Source organism: Miniopterus natalensis, chromosome 12, assembly GCF_054644295.1.
Source record: "Miniopterus natalensis isolate mMinNat1 chromosome 12, mMinNat1.hap1, whole genome shotgun sequence".
In the NCBI taxonomy this organism is placed as follows: Eukaryota; Metazoa; Chordata; class Mammalia; order Chiroptera; family Miniopteridae; genus Miniopterus; species Miniopterus natalensis.
The window spans coordinates 31,432,134-31,454,722 of NC_142092.1; the positions used below are offsets into that span (position 1 = coordinate 31,432,134).

At 42.1% G+C, this 22,589-nt stretch overlaps 1 protein-coding gene across 2 annotated transcripts in view; it reads left to right on the forward strand.

Annotated features, from left to right (window-relative positions):
• The first annotated feature begins 395 nt into the window (after positions 1 to 395).
• Positions 396 to 22,589, forward strand: part of LOC107538094 (histone-arginine methyltransferase CARM1-like) — a 180,638-nt gene continuing 158,444 nt past the window's right edge. For both annotated transcript variants that reach the window (XM_087823164.1, XM_087823165.1), the window contains exon 1: positions 396 to 573. In XM_087823164.1, coding sequence (XP_087679290.1) covers positions 396 to 573 — 178 coding nt within the window. The remainder of the gene's footprint in view (positions 574 to 22,589) is intronic.

Sequence of the window (22,589 nt, forward strand, 5' to 3'; positions counted from 1 at the left end):
GGGCCCACCAGAGCCGGGGCCACGGCCGGTTCCACACCGACGCCCAGGCGGGCTGAGCGGGCCCGACGAACAGCAGGTGTCACCCTTCTGCTTCGAAACCCCGGCTGCCTTCAGGTGCGCCGCGCGCTCGGCGAACTTGAGTGTGCTCCGCGGCCGCCCCGCGCCCCGCGCCCCGCTGCGCCCCGTGCGCGTCCGCCGCGCGCGCCCGGCCCCGGGCTGGGGGCGGGGGAGCGCCGCAGGTGTCCGGGAAGCCCGCGGGCGCCTCCCAGGGCGAACCGGCCGCGGAGGTGAGGAAGGTGGCTCGGCTGCCAAGTCCCTCCCCTTCCCTGCAGTTTCCCCGGCGCCCAGGGCGCGGAGGAGGCGCCGCCAGGGCTCCGGGACGCGGCGCTCGCACCATGGCCGCGGCCCCAGCTCCCGCCCGCGCCCCCGCGCGCCGGCACTACCGCGTGCAGCTGCGCTTCGTGACCGAGGAGCAGCTCTTCGCGCCCGGGCCGCTCTCGCCCCCCACCCCGAAATCTCTGCGGCTGGAGGTGCACCCCGCAGGGGAGGAGGCGGACGCCACGGTGACTGACGGTGAAGTACTGGGCGCCGCCCACCCCGCGAGTCCCGCTCGCAAGTTGCGGCCCGTGGGCGCGCGTGGACGGGGCGCGGCGGTGTGGCAGGACGCGCGGGGGCGGGCGGTGTGTGAGCCGCGGGCGCGCGTGCGGGGCGCCGCTGTGCACCCCGAGAAGGCCCAGCCGGTGCACTTGGGTCTTTATTGCTGTCAGAGAAGTTGGACGCCGCGGACGGAGAGGCCGGGGAGCTAGGCGTGGCCATGAGCTAAGAGACGTCCGAAGTGGGGCTGTGAGAAGAGGCTGGCGTTGGCCTCGCCGGGGACCTCGTCCCGGGCAGGGCAGGGCGGTCCCGACGCCCCCTTACTCCCCGCCTGCGCAAGGTAGAAATGCAGCGGGGACCGAGCGACTGTCGCAGCCCGGGGGCGTCTCTTAGGCACGAAGTGGTGGTTCAGAAAGTGGCGTTTACCTAAGACGAGCAAGTGCAACCCCCTGGGTTCCTCTAGCTGTGGATACTTTAAGGGAATGCTTCTAATTTTTGTGAGATCTCAGACCTTTTTGAGAATTCCAGGAAATCTATAGAACCTGGCCCCAGAAAATGTGCTTACTTTGCGCACTAACTCTGCATATAAATACGAGGGACTGACACCTCCCCTCAGTTTATAATCCTTTCGTAGTAAGTGTAGGCTACAGTGCCATCCCACCCTAGCTTACAAGATTTCAAATCAAGTTCAGAGTGCCCTGAATTGTGGTGTGGTTCCAGTGGGAATTCCAAGTAACTCAAGTTCCGCCTGAGAATCCGCAGCGATAAGGAGAATACAGATTGACTGCTCTATCTCCAAGGCCTTAGAACAGACTCGGGCACATAGTAGGCACTCAGTAAATGCTGTGGAATGAAAGAAAGCCTTGGTGTTTGTCTTCTGTCGTTACACTAGTCTGGGATGGGGAGGTTTGGGTATTTTTAAAAAAAGAAGTATTAAATACCATTTGACTAATGTCTTGGGAAGCTTGAGGCTTGGCAAGGGATCAGAAGCCTTACTCAGCAACTCACTGATTTCTCTTTTAGATGCAGGAAGGAAAAGGAGTAGCTTTCAGTGTTTCTCCTGGGAATTCTGAACCGCAAGCTGCCAGAAAAAGAGTTCAGTTTGCCTATTATGGTAATTTTGTTTAATCTGCAGCCAGACACAGAGAGAAACAAAAGAGCAGATTTGAGATTTACACATGCCTTGGTGTCCTATGAATTTCTTTCCCACAAATGTGTGTTAAGAAATGTCTTAGGTTCAAGGTAACTGAGGGTGTAGACTCCCCAGTGCAGTACCCCGGTTGCCTGGCCAGGAGGCTATAATTGTTTTACAGAGAGGGATAAGCTTTCCCTCAGTGCAGTAAATCGAGTCTAGAGATGACCTCTGTGGTGTGTATTAAGCCAAACTAATGGAGATGGAAGGAAGAATGGAAGCAAAGGCAGGCAGTCATTGTCACCAGATTTTAATCAAATTCCCTGGGAAAGGTTCACTAACAAGGAAGCAGAGAACTCAGTCTCTTAACAACTTGAGTCCTAAAATGTGTTCTACGTATGATCACAGTTATTAACCTTTAAAAGACGGCATTTAAAAGGCAGCATCATACAAACTCCATATATTTTCCAGGATCAGCTGTACAAATAATGGTTTCTTTCCTTTTGCCTGTAAAAAAGAACGTATATGCTTAGGTTTCTGAGTATTTAAAGGTTGCTACTCTTCTATGGAGAGCTTTTGGAGAGATACTATTCTTTGGTGTGGTTTTGGTTTTTTTAGTAGCTCATTTTATTCTGTGACAAACTAGACCCCTGTAGTTGGTGGCCCGGCAGGGCAAGCTTAAAAACGAATTGTAATAAACCATTAGCAGAAAGATTCTGGTATACACAATTATCATAGATTTAGTAGCAAAATTATTAACAGGGTATTTCCTGGGATGAAGATTGGCTCAAATTCTTTAATGGACTTTAAGGATGGGTCTAAGCAATATACCTTTAGGAAATTGTACAGCTTCTTAGCTCACATCTAGAATCAGTTGAGAAAGAAGTAAACTCTGGAGTAACACTTCCTGGGTTCAAATCCTGGTGCTATGCTTTATTAGCTGTGCTGCATAAAGAATGAAACAGAACAGGACTCGTCAGTTTCTTTTCTTTTCAAGCCCTCCAGTATTGGCAACGATTTTATGCATGGAACACACCAGGCCATCCAGCAAGTGAGGCACTCCAGCTTGTGAACGCTGGGAAGACGTTCATTCATTCCTACTTTTCTTAGGCATTTCGGAGTCCTCACCCTACCTGGAGCCTCCCTGAGAGCGTGTTTAATTCATCCTCCCGACCCCAGAGCTTTCCACAGCTCCTTATACACACAAATCATCGACAAATGTTTCCTGAGGGAATCAGTGATCTAAATCAAGAATTTTAAAACCTTGCTAAAAAAAACTTAAAGTACTGAGCCCTGGGAGTGTAGAATCTCACTTGCCCCCAAATGACTGAGACACTGACTTTACTTACAGTCTAGAAGAGTGTTTTAAAGTACAGCATATTTGAAAATTTGGGGTACAGTATGGTCAACAGGTCAGGAGATGACTGCCATTGGAAAGTTAGCTTGTTACTCCCAGTTTCCAAGAGGAGGGGGCACACCACACTGTGGGTGGGGGCACAAGCAGAGGTCCCAGAGTTGGTCAGGAGGCAGAGGGAGAAAGGGGAGCTGTGGGCAGGAGCCTTCACTGTGGTTTCTGTGGGAAGGAATTGGCGAGGCAGGGTACGCAGGTTTAGATTGGCTGATTTGAACCATTTCAGTGGGCTCTGGGGTGTAGGGGCTGTCCCTAGTTGTTTGGTACCTGGTCATGTGATAAGGGCTGTGGATAGTGGCCCTGGAGTATGAGAGCCTGGTCAAGTTGGTGGTTGAGTGTGAGCTCTGGATTGGTTGGCATTTGAAAAGTGTGCTTACAGGTGAGTTGTTTACTATCTCTAGGAATTGGCTAACCTGGAGGGGCAGTCTCTCCAGGGGCAGCAACGCCCCAAATGTCAAAGCATCAGAATACAGAAAGTAAAAAGACGTGGGTCCTACGGGGGAGGGAGAATCAGAATCCAAGGGGATTGATAAGGATGTAGGGTGGAAGTGGATGTCTGCTGGGCTCTGGGTGGCTGCCCGTGGGAAGGGCCTGCAGATTAGGACTTGAGCTCAGGCGATGGGAAAAAGTATAGGTAGTGTTTTCATAGCTCAAGTGTATGGAAGAACTGGAAAATGGAGGGAAACAAAAAAATGGGTGGGGGATAGGCCTTCTTGTCACCTTCTCCAAGCTCTCTGCAAGCACCAGGCTTGGGGGCTGGAGGAGAAAGGACACAGCTGAGACTGTCCCGCCAGGGCTAAGGGTAGAGTGGAGAGGACATTTTTCCCCTTTCTCAGTTTAGACTTGTCTTTTTTAAAAAATGTATCTTTATTGTTGAAAGTATTACAGATGGCCCCTCCCCCCCATTGTCTTACAATTAATCTAGAAGAGTTAGGAAAATATATAAATAAGCCACATAAACAAGTACGAAAATGCAATGGTTTTGTCTCTGAGATATTGCAAAAGGATTCTAGGGGTTTTGTAGTTGCTCATCTCATTAAAAGAGGAAAAAAATTGCAGAGGAAAACATCCTTTGTATCACACAGGAGTTTTAATCTTCCTTCATTAAATTCTGTGAAAACGGAGTTAGTAAGTTGAGGCCTATGGACAGAGTCCTGAAGTCAGTCACCTACATACCACATACATATTCATTACTTTTCATTCAGCAAATAGTAATTGAACACATGTCCTGTGCAAGCAGCAAATGAGCTGGATAAAGACCCATCTCTATGGAGCTAATATTTTAATTGGGGAGGACAATAGCCAAAGACACAGCAAGTAATTTCAGATCGAGATAAATGTTTCGAAGAAAATGAACAGAATGAAAACCAAAAAAAAAAGACCTAGAGAGGGAAGCCAGTTTAGATGGCATGGTCAGCAAAGGTCTCTCTGAGGAAGTAATATTTGATCTGAGGCAGGAAGCATGAAAGGAGCCAGCTAAGCAAAGGGCTGGAGTAAATGTTATAGGTGGAAGGAACGACAGTAGAAAGCCTGTGAGGCTAGAAGAAGTTGGTGTGTTTGAGGTGGTCAGTGCAGCCGATGCTTGTTAAGAGAGATGGGGAGTAATGTGTGTTAGAGTTAGCATTCCAATTATTGGAGCATAACAAGCTACCTGTAAACTTGGTGACTTAAGGTAAATATTTTGTCGTGCTCCCAGACTCTGTGGGTTAGGAACCAGGCAAGGCTCGGCTGTGTGATTTTTTGCTCCTTGTGGCATCCACTGAGGGGTCTCATCAGCACCCAGCTGGTGGCCAGCTTGGTCTGGGAGAGCCAAGAAGACTTCATTCACCTGAGCTGGTACCCGGGCAGGTGTGATGGCTAATTTTTTTGTGTGTCAATTTGGGTGGGTCATGCGCCCACTATTCTAGATGTTTCTGTGAGGGTGCCTTGGACGAGATTATTTAAATTGGTGACTTTGAGTAAAGCAGATTACCCTCCAGAATGTGGGTGGGCCTCATCTAATTAATTGAAGGTGCTAATAGAACTAAGAGTCATCTTCCCTGAGAAAGAGATTTTGCTGGTGGGGCTTTAACTGCAACACTGGCTCTTCCCTGAGTCTCCACCTTGCCAGTCTACCCTGCAGATTTTGAACTTGCCCACTTCCATAATTATGTGGGTCCGTTCCTTGAAATACCTCACTTTCTTTCTCTATACACACATCTGATGGGTTCTGTTTCTTGGGAGAGCCTCCACTCATACAGTGGAGATGACACGACAGCTAGGACTCTCAGTGGGTAGCCTGCCTGTAGCCTCTCTACGGGCTTGGCTCCCTCTTGCATGGTTTCCTTAGACTTCTTCCACGGAGACTCATGGGTCCAAGTGGGAGTTTTCTAGCAGATAAAGCAGAAGCTGCATTACTTCTTGTGGGGGACCCATTCGTGGAAATCAGTTGACATCACCGTCATTCTCCGTTGGTCACAGCAGTTACAAACCTGCCCAGGTTCGAGGGAAGAAGATGTGGATTCCACCTCTTTATGGGCGGGAAGTCAGAGAAATTGAGGACAATGTTGTAAAACTGCCAGGTGGACCAACCAGGTCATGTGGATGCAATATCATTCATTCTTGTTCCCTCTCTCTCTCTCTCTCTCTCTTTCTCTCCCTCTCCACAATCTCTGATGAAGCTGGTCATAGGGCATGCAGTTTGATGTGTGTCACAATAAACTTCCTAATTCTAACCCCCTAAATTGAACTTGTTCCCTACCCCTAAAGGAAAGAAAGCTGCAGGCCTACCACTTTGGCAGAACATCCCAGAAAACACCACCTCTGTAGGCAGGCAGACCAGGAAGCAAGAGAGGAGGTAGCTGGGCTGGGCAGGTTCCTGGCCTCCCAAAAGCACGGATCAGAGAACCGGGGGTTGGTTGAGAGAAGGGCTGGAGAGAGAGGCTAGGATTGTTACTGGGGCGCAGTATTTCTCAATGCAGCATGAATAGCGCTTGTGCTGGGACATTGTTCATTGTGAGAGACATTGCAGAGTGGTTAGCACCCTGGTCTTTCCCAGTAAATGGCAGCAACCCCCACTCTTGTGCCCCAGTTACTGTGACAAATGAAGAACAACCTTTCTGCTTGCTAGCAGCACTCCTTTCACATGGACGCAGGGGGGAGGAAGATACAGATGCTTCCCCCCACCCCAATAACCACAAGCTTGGATACTTTCACACTTCTCCAACTAAAGAATCTGAAAGCCACTGCGTAGGCCTTTGGCACAGTGGTACCTCTCCCAAACTGTAGACCACTGCTTATATTCACAGTCACAACCCATCTTGTAACCATTTAATCCCAGCAACTGTTTAGATATTACTGTTGCACCGAAGGGTTGTTAAAGCATGTGAAATAGTCCGAATCCTGCCGAGTAACTCCTTTCTTTTATTGTTATTTTACCAAGAGCAACGTTTTCATGATTTCATTACAGCTTTCCAAGAAATATATTTAATGCCACTAAATGAGACTTTCAGCTGGACCTGATTTTGTGTTCCAGCATTATGGGCCCATCAGTGAAGAGAAAGCATTTCCTTCCTCTGTCAGGCAGTAATGGTACCTCGAATGGATGACAAATGAAAAACCGTCCAAGGCCCTTCTGTATCTGAGTCTAAAGATACCAGAAGTGAAAACAGATGAAAAGACTTGTTTTCACGGTCAAATAAAGGCCCTTTAAGATCCCTTTCTTCCCCTATTTTCAATAGTGGTACTAAGATGCAGTCTGTATTCAACCAACGGATAAATCAGTTCAAAGACAGGCAGTGTGCTGCTGATTAATACTTTCAGTCAGTGCCACTGGGAGGAGAAAGGAGGCGTGTGGATCTTGGGAGTAAGTTGCAGATAGCATCTTTGTGCCTCATTTTAAGAGTTAGTACTCAAAAAAGAGGTTATTGAGCAAGAAAAGGAAATATCACTGATATCATATTTGCATTGTCTGTTGTGACTGGGCACTGGGTATTTGAAATAATTTCTTTAAAACATGAGGCTTATAACCATGTACCAGATTAGAACCACCCTGGTGGTGAAAATCCCTCTTCACTCCTTCCTCCCTCTCCTTGAGTCACAGATGTGAGCACTTCTTCCCCTGGGGGTTGAAGTGGGATTAAGGAGTGAGTACAGTCATCAATATCCCATCCTCCCAGGATTTTCCTCCCGCATAAATTCCCAGTGCCTGGAGGCTTTCTCTACTGCCCAGAACTCCTTTTCCTTCAGCCAGGGTTTCAACCTGTAGAGTTTCAGATAAAAGGTGCTCCTGGTACATTAGCATGTTAATAGACACATCCTTGCCTTAGAGGAATGACTTCAGATTCTTGAATAAGGTCTTTTTTGCAGGTCTGGGAGATCACAAGGTATCCCAGATTACTTTCGATTATTATACTTACCTTTTTTTTTTCTTTTTTTAAAATCTAAGTTACTTGTTCATTGTAGGTGCTAGACACAGTATCTCTAGCCTCACAGTAACCTGAAGGGTAGAACTATAGAAATATCCAGGTTATTTTATTGGTTCATTTTGTCTCATACATATTGTCCTCAAAACCTCACTACTCCCCACTTCCCATGATATCCATCTATTGTTTAGGTACCAAGTCTTTCACCCCTGGTAAAGCTGGACTTCTAGCCACAGATTCAAAGTCGAATTTGCCTATAGACTAAGGACAGGTTTGCTCATTGTATAAGGGAGCCGATGACCCAGTGAGCGTAGAAACCTTAGTGAGAGGGTAGAGTGACTATTGCATTTGGAATATTTTAGACAGAATTGAGGTTTTCTAAACTCCAGGCTGACCACCTATATAAAATTGTGTGGCTTTTGGGGTTTTTTTTTAATACTCATCCAAGGATATGTTTTAACTTTATTTTATTTATTTTTTTGAGAGAGAGAGAGAGAGAGAGAGAGAGAGAGAGAGAGAGAGAGAGAGAGAGAGAGAGAAGAAACATCAATGTGAGAGTAACATCCATCGATTGCCTCCCATACCCACCCCAACCAGGGGATCCAACCTGCAACCTAGTTATGTGCCCTGACCAGGAATTGAACCCCCAACCTTTTGATGCATGGGTGCTTCTCACCATTTTAATCCGTTTTATGGTTAGGCTGGCAAGGCGGTTGGATCACCCAGATCAGATTACCCCGGTTATTAGCTTTGGTACCTTGGGCACGTTTACGGAACCTTCCTGAACTTAGTTTTCTCTCCTGGAAGCTGCTGTAGTTTTTACCTCATAAAATTATGGAAAAAATAAACAGAATGATGAAACATAAGAAAACTCAAAATGACTTCTATTAATTTTCAAAGGAAATAAAGTCAAAATTATCCAGTAAAAATAGAGCAAAGACATTTACAAGCAGTTGTGAAGCAAAGCTGCTACTTTATGGAGAGGCCATTCTGGTGCCATTCGGAAAGCCTCAGGGCACTGGCTGTGCCAAGGCTCACTGTGTGTATGTCTTTCACACCCGCAATATGCTGACTCGGCACCATCAGTCTCTCTGCTGAGGAACCTGTCCTTGGGGCTGTTTGCTGTCCCATGCCCACGTCTTCATCCCAGCCTTTCGTGTACCTGGGTCCTTCGCATCCTTTATAAAGTTCAGAGTTTGAACACCACACTTCCAGAAAGGACTTTTCATGGGGCTAAGCAATCACTGTTCCTACTGCACCCATTGCCATTTATCTCAGCCTTTCTTTCTTTCTTAGGAATTCTCACAACTTGTAATGAGAAATTTTAAAAAATTATTTGTTCTTGGTTCAAATTGAAGTTGGAATCACAGGCAGCAAATCACAAGAGCATTTCATGAGAAGCCTTCAGAGGAAGGGAAGAGGTTGACCCCAGTGCTTTTGAGACTCTGAGTGAGAAGATATAGGTTATTTCCCAGTTAGGATCCACAAGGTAGACAGAATAAGGAGTCCCTAGGCCAGGTCAGGCGAAGGGACTACTTGAGCTGCTTGTACTCTGAATATTGCCATCGCGAAACTGCATTCCTGTTCAGCCTCTGGAGAGAAGGGGGAAAGGTCTCCAGTAACATTTTGTTTTTAACTATAAAAAGCGTATCATTATCTCCTGGGAAATATAAGTCAGCCTTGAGGCTATTACAATGACTGAAAAACTTGTTTAACATGTTTGTTTTCAGAAATTGTATTTACTTACGATAGGTTTATTTTAGAAAATCGCATATATTGGCGTGTTCATGGTAGAAAGTTGAGTTTCTTCACCTCGCCGTGTTGTACACAGCAGCACTGTGATGAACAGCTCTCTGACTTTCTCCAGTAACTCTCCCCATATCAGTGATAGGAGTTAACTTCATTTATTGATTCATGCAATTTGTATTTATTGCACAGCTAGTAGGAGCCAGGCCCTGTTCAAGGCACTGAGGAAATAGAAGTGTGTTAGTTATCTGTTACGTAGAGTAACACATCACCACCAACTTAGTGGCTTAAAACAACACAAACTGGTTATCTCACTGCTTCTGTGGTCAGGAACCTGGGCACAACTTAGATGGCCCTCTGCTCAGGGTCTCTGAGTGGCTTCAGTCAGGGCTCTGGCTGGTTCTGAGGTTTCATGGAAAGATGTGGCTGGGTAAAGGATCCCCCTCAGAGCTCGCTCTTGTGGTTGGTGGCTCAGTTCAGCTCATCAAGGGTTGTTCACTGAGGGCTTCAGTTCCCAGCTGCTGGTTCATTGGGGTCCTTAGCACACAGGCCTGCCCAGCATGGAAACTCATTTCAGGGAATTCAGCAAGAGTCTTGATAGCAAGACGAGAGTCTCAGTCATATGTGGCCTAGTCTTGGAAGTAGCATCCATGACTTTTGTTGTAGTTATTGGTTGCTAGGCCAGTCGCACCCAAGGGGAAAGGATTACATATGGCCTGGATACTGGGAGGCAGGGCTCATTGAGGGCCGTCTGAGAGCCGGCCTGCCACAATGAGGGAGCAAAACAAAGTCACCACTTTCACAGAGCACACCTTCTATTTCTAGTGCCCTTGAGAAGGCATCAGGGTTTTTGCCTGTGCTGGACTTGCTGTAGGCCTGTTTGAGAACAATATATCTGTGCTTCTAACACAAATTGCTAAACACCATATGAAGAACTTTTCATTTTCAAATTAGTTACCAGACATATTCCTGTCCTGAAAGTCTCAGGGAGTCTGCAGTTAAACAGCAGAGCTAAAGCCTATATGTAATAGTATACAACGTCTCTCCGTGGAGCTGCGCTCATCGTTGAAACAGAAAATAAGCTCCAGTGTGCTTTTGGCTTCTAGATCCTGTGCTCTACTTTGAATAGCTGGACAGAAGGGGCCCCTATTTATGAAGAAGACAGATCCCGTTGTGGTAGCATCTGTTTAATTTTTAGGGAGCCTTAGTTAATCCTGGCTGCATTCCTTTGTCTCTAGGGCTTGGCTACGTTTTCTCCTTTGCAGGGAAGAGACGTATTGAAGATGAATGTTGTCTTGTGTTTATGTTCTCACACTGAAGCACTTTTACTAAGTCACTAACAGGGGAGCCAGAGTGAGCTGCTGTTTCAAATAGTATGAACTAAAGTGACATTTTATAGAGTGAAACAAAGACGTTAGTACAAGACAGGAAAGGAAAAAGAGAGAGGGAGGAAGGAAGAAGGAAAGCGGGAAAGAAGAAAGGAAGGAAGGGAAGAGAGGGAAGCTGGACCCTTGCTGTGGACTTGCTGCATCTTACCGGGTAAGCAGCTGGTCCGCTCCCCCAGGCAGTGCCGTTCTTCCTACTAGCCATGTGTTAGGGCTTTAAGTCGTTATCTAAAACATGTCTCCTGAACCTTGACATTGACCCAGTCATGCGTTCAGAGTTTATCTTTTAAAAGACATGGAGATAACTCTTGACAGGCTTGAGAGAACACTGTGCCTTGGATTTTGGGTATCAGAAAAATCAAAGATTAATGGAAATCCATACATCAGGAAGGGAAGAGGAACTTGTATGTGAATTGTGTGCACTGCCCTTAGCCTAACCGAGTCTAGCGAATGACACCGCCGATTAATGTGAGACACCCCGCAGGTACTTGGAAAAACGTCGAGGCAAAGTTCAGGAACCGGCCTAAGACTTTGGGAGGAAAGAGCAGAGCGGAGATGCAAACCCGGTCCGTGGGGGACTGGAGTCGGAGCCTTCATAACGCTTCTCTGTGCCTGGGAAACCAAAGGCCTGTGTAAATGCTCCATGCGATTCCTTTGGGTGAAGCCTATTTTTTCCGCCCAGGGAGACTCATTTCTGATTTCATATTTTTTTTCTTCCTCAGAGAAGGAAGTTTTTTATCCTGTTTCCGCAGATGACAAGTCCTTCAGAATAATCTGTTTCCTGAGAATTTTAGGAATATGAGGTCAGGGGAGCAGAGAACGTGTTAACTATAGGCAATGAATATTAATTTTCTGAACTATAGAACAGTAAAAGCATTAGAAGAGACTGTGTTTCAGAGCGGTGGACTGAATCTGTAGGCTTACCTAGCTAGTACTTGCTGGAGCCAGGCCTGGAGCTCAGCTCCCGATGCTGCCAGTTGAACTCTCTGCTGCAGTGGCCTTAGAGAATGTTCAGAATGCACTCTCTTAGCCAACTCTTATGATTTTTATCTCTTGACTCTCAGAAATAGTTCTGATTTTTCTTTTTCATTTACAGGAGGGCTCTATCTGTTTGTTTCATAAAGCATTTGGTTCCTGGATGTTCTGTTTAGAATTAACTTATGTTGAAGCATTTCAGCAGTCCTGCTTTCTTTGCATTTCCCCATATTATTGATGTGGCCCTTTGCTTTCAGCTTCGTGAGGCAAGGGCTTGTGTCTTAACCATTTCTGTATTTCTAAGAAGATTCACAGTACGGCCTGGTTCTAGTGGGTATAGTTATGCATCTTCCAGGTCAAAAAGTACATTTTATCCTAGGAAAATAGGGACCTAGACCCCATATCAGCTTTACGCAGCCATTATTACAGTGAAAGAATTTTTCTGTAACCTTTCTCAAAAATTAATCAGGTTTCTCCTTGCTTTTATTAGTTAATTTTGTGCCACTTGGAGTAAATTCTTCCTAATCAGACCATGTGCCTGAACTTTAAAATAATAAAATATGATAAGTGAAGGGAAACAGTTGAGCTAATTTGCAATGTCTCCCTCAACAAAGCATCATTTGATGTGATCATCTCTAAATTTTCACACTCTTTTTTTCCATTTCTTTTTTAATTGTGTTGGTATGCTTTTAGTTAGTATAGTTTACAGGAGGCCAAACATATTTTCAATATTTAGATAGCATCCACCTTTCAAAAACAGTCCTGAAATTTCTAACAAGTCAAATTCCTCAGAAAGCGACAGAAGACATTTAAAACCATGTAGCTTACATCCCCATAAATAGGGACTTCATGTCATTTGAAGCACAATAGTAGCCTTTAAATAAACCTTTTCCAAAGCAGCACATTCTGTTATTGGCAAGTAACAAGGTTATGGTATGTCATGGTCATTTTCATTATTTCTGACAGTTTTTCATTCATTTATAATTATTTATTGAGTACCTTTCTGTGCCTGCACCATTAAGTCACTTTATTGGTAATAAAAAATAACCGATTATTCTATATGATTCCTATGCTTGATAATTTGACCTAAAAGAAACAGAGACTGCTGTCAGAAGTCAGTGGACCTAGAGTCTCTGACTTAGGAAAAGGTGCATTCTTGCCCTTCCGCTTCTTGACTTGTCCCTCCTGATTATGAGAGCTCAGTAGAAGCCTTCCGTTGGGTGCCTCTGAACCATGTAACTGCTCCCCGACATCCGGCTTCTCCTTTTGGTCTCGCATTTTTCACCTTTCGCTAGTTATCTACTAGGGGGTGTGGTGGTGGTGGGATCCATTGCTTTGGACAGGCCTCCAAATACAGGTAAGTCTCCTGTGACTCTGGAACAGCCTTCCTGTGCCGTTTCAGGCATGACAGGGTACATCCGCCCGTACTAGGGGGTTAGTAAGCATGTTTTGAGGCGGGTAGGGCAAGGGTGGGAAACTGGGGCTCTCACAGCTGACAGTCATTAGAAATGTTTTATGTGCTGGAACAATATTATTAAACTTTTAATTTGCTAGGTAGTTGAGGTAATGGTGATGGGGTAAACTGTCCTCTCCCCAAATAGCCTTGCCCACCAAACAAAATTAACAAGAAGAATGAAAACTCCTGCTTTCAGCATAACAAGAAGACAAATACTGTCTAAACTTCAAAATACCTGCAACCACAGAAATAAACACAAAATCCCAGGGAGTTATCTCCCTCCTCCTGCTGTAAAGCCTTGTGGGTTACTGGGGCAGTCCCTGAAAAACTGCATAGAAAAGAGAGGGAAGAACTAGCAGCAGGCTGCTATGGATCTAAAACTACCACCATAAAGAGAAAGCTCACTACATGCATGAAAACACTGGGGGAGTACAGGGTGGTCCTGTTGATTGGGGAAGAGGCTGAAAACTGCAAGTGTGTCAAGGGGCAATTTCAGAAAGGCTAACACTCCAGGAGACGAGAAGTTTAACTGGAGAGGCACTCTTTGAAACCACCTGTTGAAGAGAAAATTTAAAGAGCACATTTGTAATCCTACAAGGCAAGGGAAAATAAAGCAAAGAACAAATAGCCCCACCCCTAGAGCCCTGATTCCAAAAAAAGGAGCCACGGGGCGAATCAGCCAGGCGGCGATGCTGGGAGAGGAGGGGACTCCCCAACTGCGCATCTCTGAAAGCGCTCCAGGCCCCGGCCCCGGCCCCGTACCAGAAAGCAGAGGCGCACAGGTTTCACTTATAAAGAACCACTGTAAAAGCACCGCGGGAAATGAGAATCAGGTCAATCCAGCCCACGGAAATTCCGCTCACTCACCGACAGGGCATGAAATATTCTCAAGTAAGCATTTGGGGCTCTGAGGAGCAAGCCACTTTGAAACAGAAATTTAAAACCAAGGACAGAAACAGGCACAAAGTGAAGGAGGCCAAAGCAAGTATTGGTCACATTCAAGGAAAAGAAAAGCAATGGTCTAAATTATGTAAGAAATGAAGAGTAATTTAAGAATCCGTAAGGAATAAAGTATTCAAGCAAAACCTTACGAGCGTTGAAGGAAATCAGGAAAATACCAAGAGAACAAAAAAATGAGCTTGAAAAGGAAAGAAAAAGAATAAAAGAAAGTGTTTGAAATGAAATGTATGCAAAGATGATTCAGTTAGATATAATTGGAGTCTCTGAAAGAAGATACAAAATAATGGAACAGAATTAATAATTTAAATTATGATTTTAAAAAAAAGTTCATCGAAGTAGAAGGTTAAATGGACCAATTTCTATCAAAGAAACAGAGAAGGTTATCAGGGAGCTGCTTCACAAGGAAGCACCAGACCTGGATGGTTCACAGGCGAATTCTACTAAACACTCAAAGACCAGATAGACCCAGTGTTCTGTAACTTACTCCAGAGTGTCAGAATTCTTTCAAGGAAGTAAGTAAGCGAAAGACAGCATAATTAGAAAATTATTACCGTATCACTTGTGAATATTGATGTAAAAGTACTTAATAAAACATTAGTAAACAAAATCCAGTATCTCAATAAAACTTGATTAACCACGATTAAGCAATATTTTTTTCAGGCGTGCAAGCTTGGTTCCCTGTTTGGAAAATCAGGAAAATAATACATTACAGGGTACCCCTCAAAAAAATGTATACACATTTTAACAGCTGATAGCTCAGTTTTGAAAATGAAATGTATTTTAATAAATCCTGCCTTTATAATTACTCAGTGTGTGTGTATACATTTTTGGGACACCCTACATATTAATAGATCTAAAGAGAAAAAAGATCATATGAATATCTCCAGAGGTGCTAAAAAATCTTTGGACAAAATCCAATTTAATAAAAAATATATTTCATTCTTAAAGCAAGCATCCTACTTAATGGGAAAATACTAAGATTAAGAACAAAGAAAATATGCCTTCTGTCTCCATTACTATTCAACCTTGTCCTGGACATAATAGCCAAGACAATTAGAGGGATAGGAATTGGAAAAAGAAAGCAATTTCTGTTTGCAGATAATATGATCATGTACCTGGAAAACCCTAGGGAAACAATGGTAAAGCTTTCTCCAGTAATAAAAAGAATTTGGTAAAGTGGCAGAATATAAAACTAACATAAGGAAATTGAAAGTGCTAGTGATTAGATACAGGAACAATAACTAGTTTGTGGATATAATGGGAGAGGAACCTCATTTAAATAGCAACAAAAGAGATTAAGTACTTAAAGTTAATTCAACATTAAATTTGTAAAAACGAAATAAGGCAATCTTTAAAACACTCCTGAAAGACACAGAAGTATGTGAATAAATTAAAGACTGCTGCCTCTGTTCTTGGAAAGGATGACTCACATCATATAGAAGTCACTCTCCCTAAATTAATTTAAAATTTTAGCACAATCCCAATAAAATATCAACAATGTTCTTGTTTAGGTGGAATCAGATGAGAGTTTATATGGGAATAGAACATAGCCAGGAGAATGCTAAAAAAGAAAAGCTATGCAGGAACAGTACCCCTAGCATATATTAACAAATACCACAGAGCCTCTATAATTAAAACATGAAGAGAAAGACATCAATGGAATAGAATAAAAGTCTAGAAATAGACCCAAGACTATCTGGAACTATAATATAAAGATGTCATCTCAGATCATCAGAGCAAAGATGGATTTTTAATAAGTGATTCTGGGACAACTGGTTAACCATTTGGATAAAGATAAAATTAGATCATACACATCACACACAAGAATAAACTCCAGATGGATCTGAAACCTAAATTAAAAAATAAAAAATCATATGGGTACCAGAAGAAAACATACATTATTATTATTTTACCTGCATGAGGAAAAAATGTGATTGGGTCTCAAAATACTGGTGGAATTAAAGAAATGATTAATAAAATTTAATGCAGAAAAACAAACATTTGCAGTTCAAAACATAACTGAAAAACAGAAAATTTTGCAATATATATCACAAAGTGTTAATATCCTTAATATATAAGGTAATCTTAAAAATGAGGAGGAGAGACTAAAATTCAGTATTAAGGTGCAAAAGACAATAGACAATCATAGAAAAAGAGAAAATTGTCTTTTAGGACATAGGGTAGCTGAATGGATGAGAAAACATGACCCATGCAGTATATATGTTGTCTGCAGGAGACCCACCCCGCAATGAAAGACACAAACAAAGTAAGAAGTGGAAAAAGGTATTTCATGCAAATGGAAAAGTAAAAAAGCTGGGGTAGCTATACTTGTATCAGACAAAATGGACTTTAAGGTTATAATAAGAGACAAAGGGATCACTCCAACAAGAAGATATAACCCTTGTAAACATTTATGCACCCAACATAGGAGCACATAAATGCATAAAACAAATACTGATGGACGTAAAGGGAGAGAACAACAGTAATACAGTCATATTAGGGGACTTTTACACCCATTGACATCAGTGTATAGAGCTTCCAGACAGAAAATCAACAAGGAAACAGCAGCCTTAAATGACACATTAGACCAGATGGATTTACTTAATGTTTTTAAAGTGTTTCACTCTAAAGCAGCAAATATCCATTCTTTTCAAGTGCACATGGAACATTTTCAGGATAGACCACATGTTAAGCTATAAAACAAGTCTCAATAAATTTAAGGAGATTGAAATCATATCCAGCATCTTCTCTGTCCACAATGGTATGAATAAATGGGTTAAAACAAGCTCAAAAGATAGACTGAGACATCAAAGGTATATGAAGAAATCTAAAGATGTACTGAGACAAATGAAAGTAAAATCACAACAAACCCAAACCTGTGAGACACAGTAAAAGCAGTTCTTAAAGGAAAATTCATAACGATGTAGGCCTACTTCAAGAAACAAGAAAAAATCTCAAACAATCTAACTTTACACCTAAAAGAGCTAAAAAAAGAACAGGAAAGCCCAAAGTGAGTAAAAGGAGGAAATAATAAAGATCAGAGCACAAATAAACAAAATAGAGTTTAAAAAATACAAAAGATCAATGAAACCAAGAACCGGTTCTTCAAAAACACAAGCAAGCTTAATTAACCTTTAACCAGACTCATCAAGAAAAAAAGAGGATCCAAATAAATAAAATCAGAAATGAAAGGGGAGAATTGACAACTGACACCACAGAAATAGAAAGAATTGTAAGAAAATACTACAAACAACTATATGCCAACAAATTGGACAATCTAGACAAAATGAATAAATTCTTAGAAACATACAATCCTCCCAACTGAATCAAGAAGAAACAAATTCTGAGGAGACTGATTACAAACAATGAATCAAAGCAGTAATAAAAAATACTCCCAACAAACAAAAGTCCTGGATGAGATGGCTTCACAGGTGAATTTTACCAAACATTCAAGGAAGAACTAACACCTGTCCTCAAACTATTCAAAAAAACTCAAGAGTAGGGAAGACTCTGAAACTTATTTTATGAGGTCAGCATTACCCTGATTTCAAAACCAGATAAAGATATTACAAAGAAAGAAAATTATAGGCAAATATTCCTGATAAACATAGAATCAAAAATCCTCAACAAAATATTAGCAAACCGAATTCAGCAATACATTGAAAAGATCATCCACCATGATCAAATGAGATTTATTCTTGGGGTGCAAGGTCGGTTCAATATATGCAAATCAATTATTGTGATATACCATATAAACAAAATGGGATAAAATCATATGATCATATCAGTAGATGCGGAGAAAGCAATATAGTTTCTTCAAAATATTAAAAATGGGACTGCCTTATGACCTAGCGATTCCACTTCTGGTTGTATATCCAAAGAAACCCAAAACAATAATTTGAAAAGATATATGCACCCCTACATTTATTGCAGCATTGTTTTATATATGTATATGTATATATATGAACGAAGACTTTATTCTAAGGAATTGAGGCATGCATTTATGGAAGCAAAGAGGCCTTATTATTCCTATCTGCAATCTGGAGGCCCAGGAGAGCCAGCGTGGTAATTCAGCCAGAGTCTGAAGGTCTGAAAACCAGGAGTGCAGAGGGCAGGAGCGGATCAGTGTCCCAGTTCTAGTAATCAGGTGGGAAGGGCTGAAGTCTTCCTGCCTCTGCCTTTGTGTTTTATTCAAGTCCTCAAAGAATTAGATCATGCCCATCCACACTGGGGAGGGCAACTGCGTCACTGATTCTACCAATTCAAATACTGAATTCTTCCACTCACACCCAGAAGTAACGTTTAGCCAAATATCTGGATACCCCATAATCCAGTCCAGTTGACTCATAATTTAACCATTACACACACACACATGGATTAGAGTGATGTTCTTTATCCTAAACCCAGGAGTTGTGGCTTACTCATAAATGTAACCCAATAACTAGCCACCTATACCCCTCCTATTAACAACCTCATTATTGGCTTAAACCAGTCATGTTAAGTTACATTAATTGGAAGATTTTCTATTTTTTTTGTCTTCTGTGTGTAAAGGATTTCAACATTTACTCTTGGTTACTCCCTAGTGGCAGCACTTTGAAAACAACTGACAGTATTTATTAGAAAATTGTCTGACCGTATTTCAGGAATGAAAGAGGAGCTGTAACCAATAAGCCAGTACACCAAAGAACAGAAGCAAATCCTCTTAGAGACAAATAAGTATTGTTACATTAAAGAAAGATGAAGGAAGAATCACCAGGCTTTTTGTACAGAGTACATTTCTGAGATTAGTTATTAGCCTCAGATTTTCACTCAGAGACTCTCTAAGGACAACCAGGGTTTTGTTTTGTGTTGTGACAGCTCCCACCTCGCATGAATATTGGGTTGAGGGCAAAGAACACGACCGCAAACCACTGCAAAATGAAATGCCTTTAACACTGCGCGCAGCCAGCGAGACTGGCGAAGCTAATGGGCGTTCTCTCTTCATCTCCTAGCCTCTCTTCTGGAATTTGTTTCTCTTGGGTTCTGATTTTTGTCACTTATTTATTTATAGATCTTATGATTTAAAAAAACAAGACACTTCGCTTCGGATCTTGGTTCCTCTCAGCCGTCGTCCTTGTGCCTAATTCTGGCCTCAGTTTCCCTGCTTGGCCCAGTTCTTGCTTCTCTGAGGCGCCTGCCGGCTAGGTGCGCCTGTAAGCAAGCACCCCACGCCCCCAGGCCCCCTCCCATGGCCGGTTTCCACAGGAGATGACGACCTCTACATTTTTGCTTTTCCTCTGATAGTTCACATCTTTTCACGGTTTTGTTTTTTTCCCTAATTTCTATCCAGTGGCAACTTTTTCTCGGTTTGTTTACGTTCATCCAGATCAGTCTACATCTCACACTTGCTTGTTCCCTGGAACCAATTTGTGTGTTGATGTATCTAAATGATGTGCGTACATTTTAATATTTCCCTGTGTCAGTGGAATCTGTGTATGTTTCTGGTGAGTCATTAGTGGATTATTTGTGGTATCTCTGTCCATAGGCAAGACTGAAACTTAACCCATCGTTTAAATTTAGAACAAAGCTCAATTCCATGCGTCCTGGGTGGATAAATAAAGCCGCCTCTGATGGTGGTGCCCTCGCTGTGAGCTGTAATTGATGTATACTCTTTAGGAGGTGTTTGGAAATGCTTGAGTCCAGACATGCTAGGGATGATAATGATTTATGTAAAAAATGATTTGCAGAGATTTCGGAAGGTAATGCACATAGCAAGCATCCATATTAACTATTCTTCTTATCTTTTGTACCATTTTCTTTTGGGACTAAAAAAATGCATGTCAGTAATTATTTAACCGCTGAGGACTCTTCGATCATCTACATTTATCACTGACAGTGTAAATGACCCATTCTTTTTTTAAGGAGAACAAATTAATGTGACACTTGACAGACTTTCAAAAACTGCCGCCTCCTTCCCCGCTCTCAACTCTGTTAGTTCAGGCCGACTGTCTTCTGAGTGGAGAATATCTACTCAAACCTATAAGCCACCCCTCTTTTACCTCCTCTTTTGCTTTCCAAGTTAATTCTCCCATCGCCTTGGGGTTTTTTGGGGTTTTTTTACTTTTACAAATTTTCTCTTTTTCTCAAAATTCTTGAATGATGAGTGTCTTAGTTTGAGCTCTGTAACAAAATACCATAGATGGGGTGTCTTATAAACAACAGATCTCTCACAGTTCCGGAGGCTGGAAGGAGAGCAGGGTGCCAGCATGGCCAGGTTCTGGTGAGGGCCCTCTTTTGGTTGCAGGTGGCCGAGTTGTCATTGTATCCTGGAGTGTGGAAAGAAGGAAAAACTCTGGGGGATGGGGGTGGTCTCAATTATAAGCCACCAATCCCATTTATGAGAGCTCTCTCCTCATGTCCTAATCTCACCTTCCAAAGGCCCTACCTTCTAATTCCATCATTTGGGGGTTGGGGTTTCAACATATGGTTTTGGGGAGAGAGAGACATTTATAAATGGTGATGTTTATATTTTGAAACAGTTAGATCTTAGGTTATGTGAAATTTTTGACTTTATATAACACGTTACATTTCAAATATCTTTGAAAAAAATTGCCTTAAAAGTCAGTTTTGGTCAACAAAACCAGGCCCATTTTTGTTGGATGATCTACTTTTTAAAATCCTGGTGTTTTGTTTCTCTCAATCATGTCATACCAATTTACACTTTTAAAAAGTTTGCTGTGTGAATTAAAAACAGCGTTATTTAGCAAAGGCAATTATTTGATTACCTCCCCGGTGCTAGTCACAGCCTGGCATTTAATCTGGCCGAGGCCCACAGACCGCAATTTGAACAATCAGGGTACTTTTCTGTAATTGCAATAAATCATATCATTAACCATGGCAGACTTTTCCTCCCACAGGTTTTTTTTTCAGTAACAGTTAACTCCTGAACTCCTTATGAAAGCCAGATTTCACTGCAGTCAAGTGAATTTCATAGTCATCTGGCAGAATATAAAGACAGAGTCTGTGTTGGAAAAACACTGATGTCCCAAGAGCAAAGCCTAAAGAGGTCACTCTAACTTTAAGAGATGTAAGGCTCAGATGAATGTGCCACACACAGAGGCCATCTGAAAGAAGAATTTGTGGAAGAATTATCTGCTACAAGGCTGTTTAATTTTCTAACGGGGAAACAGATGGAGATCAGGATGTGAGGCACCCTTACGTTGTTGCATTTTGATCATTTATATAAAATACACCTGCTATTGTGATGAAAAAATATGAAAAGAGAAAATATTTTAAAAGAACATTTATTACCACCTTATGTAAACTCATTTTACAATATCCCATTTATAAAGGAATTTAAAAAGTTAAAAATGTTCAGGGCTCTGCCATCTTAAAAACTTTATCTTAATATTGCCCCATCCAGTGCCTGATATGTAGCCACGTTTAAGTTTATGATTTCCAATGATACACTTTTCTTTGTTAAGCAGTTGGTGGTCAAACTATTGCCTTTCACAATGCAAGATGAGAAATTTATGGTATTTTTACTCTAACCTTATTGATTTTGTTAAGCATGGATTTTTTCTCATTATTGATGTTTTCACCATTTATACTTTGTTTCATATCTGTAAGTCTCCTTTGCTTTGTCTATAAATTCGATAGAATAGCATAGTATTATGATTATCTAAATTGTACTTAAAATAGTACCAGACTTATAGAGAACAAAATTAATTTAATGTCTCTAAACCCTTGATAATCAAAGAAGAATGTCCCAATATCAAGGACTTTTTGCTTCTTTTAAATTTCTTTTGAGCTTTCTTTCTATTTTTAAGCTACTGTGGCTCCCTGTGTGCTGTAGTGGGTGCATGGGAGGTAAATTCTCTGAGTCTTGCATAACTCAAACTGTCTGTATTTTGTCCTCAAATTAATTTCTGCCTGTAGGCTATACGATCCTAGCTTCAAGATTATTGTCCGTCAGGCATTTGAATGCATTTTCCACAGTCTTCTAGTGTTCAGAGTTGTGTTGAGATGCCTGTTCTCAGTATGATCTAGTTTTTTATATGTAATCTATCTTTTTTCTCTGTCATAGTTTTAATTTTCTCTCTATATTTGGTATTCTGAAATATTATGAATCTTTAAAAAAATTTTCCTTTAAAATGTATCTTCCTTACCATTTGGTAGCCTTTCACCTTTTGGTAGCCTTTCACCTTTTTGGTTTTTCCACCTGCTCATTCTAATGATCACTCTATTCCATTCAGAAATCTTTTTTTATTTTTCATTCCTCAATTATTGTCCTGGTTTTATAGATATAATATCTTTCTGCCTGTTAACAGTTCAAAAATTTTCTGAACACAAAGATATATTGAAAAGTGGGTTTAATGAATAACTAATACCCTCCAACCAGATTCAGCCATTGCTAGTCTGATAGAGTGTCCTTTGGAATCTCTGTGGATCTCTCTGCTTAGGCCCCACCGCTCCCACTAACCCCAGCGTTGCTGTGCACTCCTGCATTTCCAAATCCTTTGTGGCACCTTGAACACTGTTTTTTGTC